Below are 6000 nucleotides of genomic sequence, written 5' to 3'. Positions count from 1 at the left end.
TACCGTATTTGCCGGCGTATGAGATGACTTTTTTGCCCTGAAAAACATGCCTCCAAGTGGGGGGTCGTCTTATACGGCGAGTATATAACAAACTCTATATTTTGAGTGGAAATGTTGGGGCTCGTCTTATACGCCCAGTCGTCTTATACGCCGGCAAATACGGTAATAATGATAACTCACCTGCAGGGTTGTTGTTTTTTTTGCTCTATTTGAGGATAATTGTATGTGTGCCCAAACTTTCCAGAAACCTTTGAGAATGTTTAGTGTGTAAAACAGTGGTTTTCCAGAATTTGTTTTTACAAAAGTGGGACAAAAAAACCCTACTGTGGATCATCTTTAATTGGAGTTATTTTATTAATAATATTTATTTTATTAGAATTCCAGGTTCTTTCATCAAAAATACAATTCCTCCCTTAACTCCTCATGTTACATTTCTGCCCTGCAACAGTCAGTATACATTGCATATTCTTAATACTTATTGGGCTTTTTTGAGTTAACCAGATTTTCTCCTCTACATTTGTTTTTGTTATTTGCAATCCCAAATTTGCCAGTATTTATTTACCTCTTGGGCTAGAGAATGCTGCTTTGGTTGCACGATGACAGTAGGTTAAATAATATAGTTAGGTTAGGTTAGACAGTAGGTTAAATATATACTATGCTAAATTCATTAAATTAAGTTTTCCGAATAACATATTTGAAATTTTGAAAAATCAATTGAAAAATATGTTTTATTGTCTGTTAAAGTTACTGTAAACCTAACTTGTTTTACATTTCAAGGGTGAATAACTGTACTTTAGCAATTTGGGAGAAAATGAAGTAATGTTGCATAGTTTCCCCCCATTTTTAGCAATACAGATTTAACTATTATGTTCAGAAGGTCTTTTCCTTGGTATTTCATGTAAACACCAGAGTTTGTAATTGAAATATTCCCTCAAGAGTTTTATTGACAATGATATTTCTATAATATTATTAATTTATAGAAGTGCCCAGGGCAGGGCAAATGCTGAAATTAAAATGCTCATTTTTTTTCTTTTTCAAAATGACATTTGTTTGACATCCAACAGATTATTTTAAGATTAAATAAAAATTAATGTTAGCCTGCTGTTTTAAAAACTGCTACTGTCTTGTGCAAGTGGAAGGGATTTTAAATTGGAGACATTTCTTTTCTAGAATGTTGACATGTCTCTTAACTTGATCTGCCTGACTTCTTGCATAAGGCAACTCTGAAGTCGATTGGCTGCCAGTGAGCTCATGGATTTATTATGCATCTCTTTTCAGCAGCAGCAATATATCATATAGTCTCCTTCTCTTCAGTGAGATGCTACCATTCCCAAAGCTGTAGTTTTATGTGTGTGGGTTTCACCTGATTGTATCAGGCTATGCAGAAATGCAGAGCGCTCTTTTGCGGATGTTAATAGTCTTTGTTGGTATCGTATACTGACGTCACGAGGCAATGGCTGAGCTTGAGGCTGCTGGTTGCTGAGTTTATGTGCTAATTTCATCTTCAGCACAGCAAGCAAGCTATTGTCACGGAGCTAACCCTCTTTCTGGTTTACAGAGACAAGATTTCCCAACAAGACATGAACGAAAACTCCCCAGAGCTACAGCGATTGCGACTAGGTGAATGAAACAGCCTCAGGAAATGGAGGAAGAATAAATTCAAACGGCTTTGGATTTATAATGCAAGCAGCTTTTGTGGAGTTCCAAGGAAATTTGCTTTCGTGCTTCTGGATTTAAAATCATGTATGTGGATTATTGTTTGTTCCTTTAGCATTAGGAATCCTATAAAATCAAATATATCTGTGCGTCTGTGTTTATATCTGTACATCGGTCTGTATGTCTATTTTTTAAAAATGTATATAATTTGGTTTTCCTCTTTTTCCCGTCCTATATTTTCTTAATTTTGTCTTAGTAAATGTTTAATGCAACACATTGAAATGTTATTTATTTGTAGGTCTGTTCACATTGTAGCCTTTGGGAATGAAAGAGATGGATTTTCCGAGGATGATCAGCAGAAGAGTTTGATCTGGACCTATCTCGGGAGAAGTGCTTTAGTTTCAGAGACTGACAGTAATTTGTTATTAAACTCTGCCAGTTACCTTAGAAATCCTGCATTCACCGAGTATCAAGCTTGTGTGTTTGGAAATGTCAGATTGGTGATACATGACTGTCCTCTCTGGGTAAGAGAATGTAGTAAAAAAAAAAAGTTATAGAGCAGTTTTAAACATGTCTATTCTGAAGTACCTAGGTCTCAAAGTATTCTATTAGGCTTATTTCACTGCAATCATGTAGAATTGTAGTTTTATTACAATCTGGGCCAAGTGCTAAAATAGTACTCAGCCCTTAATATGTTAAATTGGATAAAAAAGAGTTAATCTTTTACAAATTGCTCCCAGTTGAATACATTTTGGGGGTATTTGACAAGCTTAAAATATAAAAAGCATTTTTATTCCTATATTGAAACAGTTTTTGTCATAGAATAAAACTCTTTTTACTGAAACCAATAGAATATAATATGGTTTTTTAAGGTTAAATTTTAATTTGGATCTTTTTCTAAAAGCAAATTGTTTAACTTTCAGCTTAGAATATTATTTATACTGCATGAATGTAAACTTGTAAAAATTGACACTGTTATTTTTCTTAATCATGCAAAAAATAGCTTTTAATTATGTATGATGTTAGTATTATAACTTATAAGCAACTAGATTCATATCTTTATGTGAAATTTTGAGTGATTTATATGGATGTGAATAAATAACCTTTAGTTTAAATTTTAAATACAAGAAATAAATCCTGTATCTGAAATAGCAGAGAGCTACATTTCTATGAAAGTTTATCAATATTGTCAGATAATGTTGGTAATATAATCCTTACAAGTGAAATGCTGCTTATCTTAGTCATTGTTGATAGATAACATGTTTTTAATAGGATCCATCCCCTGAAACTATCTAATAGTTGTTGATGATATTCATAGAGTTTTAATTTTAAATGATAAAATAATCCTTTATAATATAAATGATATGCTTCCAATCTGACATAAAGAGGTTAAGAGGAATATTAGGGTGAATGTATTTTTAGAATACCAGGACAGGACAGCACAGCAGAAGTAATCACTGCCTGCAGGGTGGTCAGGAAAACTAAGAAAGTAAGCTAAACAAGAGGGATAGGTAATGAGACAGTTCTTATCATTCTCACCACAGTGTTGTTTTTCACACTGTTACCACAGGCATTATTGAATAGTAGAATTAGATAACACTACAGTATTATAACCACTGCAGTTGTCTGAGCCAAAAGGATTTCTTTTATAGAAGTTTCACTTAGGCTTAAGGCTTCCTATCTAGAAATGGGACAGGTTTAATACCTAATTAATACAAAGAATTAGTTAAAATACTTTTGCTTGAAGAGACATGCTCATTTTTTTCTAATTTATTCTGATGATGACATCTAGGATCTATATTTACTGGATCGATATTCAGCTTCAGTTCAACTTTTCCCTACTCCATCCATGAAATATGTTGTAAGTGAAATGTGCATAGATAACTTTGGGGAAAAATCTATTTAGTACGCAAGACTTCTAATGGGACAGAAGAGTAATTGGGGCACATTTGAAGGAGATCTGTAATTACTGCCAAGTAATTATGAAAACATGCCCTAAGTTTACATACTAACTTTAAATTCATACATTTACATGCAAACATAGATAATTGAAGATTATTGGTCCTGGTGATCCTGTATTTTCGTCTCAAATGTTCATTTCAACCATTACTTACATATGTCTTATATAAGACTTCAGGAATAAACTGCACCTGGGATTAACTTTTTATGGAGGTCATTATTTTGCAGCAGTTTGTAAAGTGTTCTACATACACATAAATCAGACATTGCTTGTGGTATTTACCATGTTAATTTGTACTCAGATGGAATGTTTACTATTTTCTAATGATTCTAGTCCCACTCTGCGATTTTTGCATGTAAGTGAATAAGGATCTCTGAATCTTTGAAATAGAGAAACAATATCTAGGAATATCTGTCATTGGTTGAACAATATCTTGCATGTGTAAAAATCTAGTATTCAATACTAATATTTCCTAATGAGTAATTTGTTAGGTTCAGAATGTGGATTGAGAAGCGTATACATGGTATTCATGGTGTAAAACTTCTAAATATTTATTATGTCAAACTATATTATGTCATTTCAATTTTATTATTCCTGCTGTCTTTTTGGTGTCTTCTCTTAATATTGTTCCTGCATACCTTTTGCCTTTTCCATTCCATCCCCACTCGCAGGAACTTCTCATACCTCTGAGCATTTGAACTTAGCCTATGTTCCCTTTTTTCTCAGTTACTTAAAATATTGGGTAATCTGAGTTTTCAAATTGTGTGATTTCTGAAGTCCTTCGACTTGTGATACTACAACCTAAAAAAGGAGAAAATTCACTAATAATAGGTCTAAAGTTTTCATCAGCTGACAATAAGAACATTGGATTGACCTTTCATTTCTAAAATAGTGAACTTCCCAGAATGTCACTGGAAAAACAGTTGAACTTCAAATTCTTTTAAGAATAAATGTGTCGTGATTCTAACCTGAACTTTGAAAGCATTATAAAGATTGTAATAAAAGGTGGAATATAATGAAGTGGTCAAAGGGTATAATGCTGGAAAAATGTAGAAAAACTTAAGTTGGCAGATTCAATATCTCAGAAAAAGTATTTCTAATTGCTCTTGTAAAATGTTTAGTTAGCTATTTGTTCTTCAATCATTAAAGGAGGTTGGAACAGCCTTTTAAAAAAAGAACACTGTATTTATTAGGAATTTTAGTAATTGATTTCTAATAGCTTTTTTTTACTGATATTCAGAAATGAAGAACTAATGGCAGTTATTTATCCGGTAAATCCAGGTCAGGAACAAACTGCCAGTGAAGCAGTTTATTCAGTTTTCAATTATACTTTTCCTTAATTTCCGGGAAGGATAACGTTTTAAAAGTCAAATGCTTCTGCTTTCAAAATGTATTAGTACTGCACCAATGAACTGATATTGCTATAGTTAACTAAAATGAGTGGTAGTTTTGATGCATGTATTTTATATATAAATTATATCAATAATTGAATAGAAAATTTATCTTAAAATTTAGACAGTTGGATTGGAAATCCTTTACAGCCATTAACTCTGTTAATTTCATCTAGTAATCTATGTATACAAACTCATAATTAAAAAGGACATACTAACATAAAGTTTGCTACAAGCAAGACATAGAAAGCAAGATGAAGTTTGAACAAATTGATTTATTGCAGACAGCTTTACATATTTTTAATATCCCCAAAACAAATGTTGTATCCTAAGTTTTAGTAAACTTTCGGTTATTATACAGTTGTGTGCTCTGATCTCTTGATCAATAAAAAAGGGAATTTAGCTCCATCTTTTTGTTTTATATAGGATATTTTTGAGAGTGACTGGTACACATCTCGGAACCTCATTGGAGAAGCAGATATCATTGTGATTAAATATTCTGTAAATGACAAGTCTTCATTTCAAGAAGTAAAAGATATTTATGCACCACTGATAAAGAAAACACTTAGTCACTGTTCAGTTCCAGTTATAATTTCTGCTGTTGGTGCAAGACAAAACGGTATGTGCTAGAAGTCATGTTATAAACAGCTGAGATATCAGTATTATGCTAAGTGTTGGATGGATCATGATCAGACAGCTTTGTTATTCGACCACTCATGGTATAGTTAGTACTTCTTAGAATTGAATTTAATATTCAGAAAACATTTTACCTGGTTTGATGGGTTCCAGTTGAAAGAGAAAAAAAAATGAGAATAACTCGAAACAGTATCATGTTATATAGGTAGTCCTTGACTTACAACTGTTCACTTAGTTAACATTCAAAGTTACAATGGCATTGACTTATGACCATTTTTCACACTTATAACGTGCACCCAGTGGTCACATGATCAAAATTCAGGTGCTTGGCAATTGGTCCATATTTATGATGGTTGC

General features: G+C 32.5%; 1 protein-coding gene across 1 annotated transcript in view; it reads left to right on the top strand.

Moving 5' to 3' along the window:
• Positions 1–1628: 1628 nt before the first annotated feature.
• Positions 1629–6000, top strand: part of RHOBTB3 (Rho related BTB domain containing 3) — a gene marked incomplete at its 5' end in the record, with an annotated part of 28117 nt that continues 23745 nt past the window's right edge. Inside the window, 3 exons of the mRNA XM_087954231.1 lie at positions 1629–1743; positions 1972–2180; positions 5434–5626. Coding sequence (XP_087810357.1) covers positions 1629–1743; positions 1972–2180; positions 5434–5626 — 517 coding nt within the window. The remainder of the gene's footprint in view (positions 1744–1971; positions 2181–5433; positions 5627–6000) is intronic.

Source organism: Notechis scutatus, chromosome 2 (genome assembly GCF_049901735.1).
Source record: "Notechis scutatus isolate UNSWTSFEM ecotype Mainland chromosome 2, rNotScu1.2, whole genome shotgun sequence".
Lineage (NCBI taxonomy): Eukaryota > Metazoa > Chordata > Lepidosauria > Squamata > Elapidae > Notechis > Notechis scutatus.
Note: the sequence above shows the minus strand (reverse complement) of the source record. Positions and strands in the feature narration are given on the sequence as shown.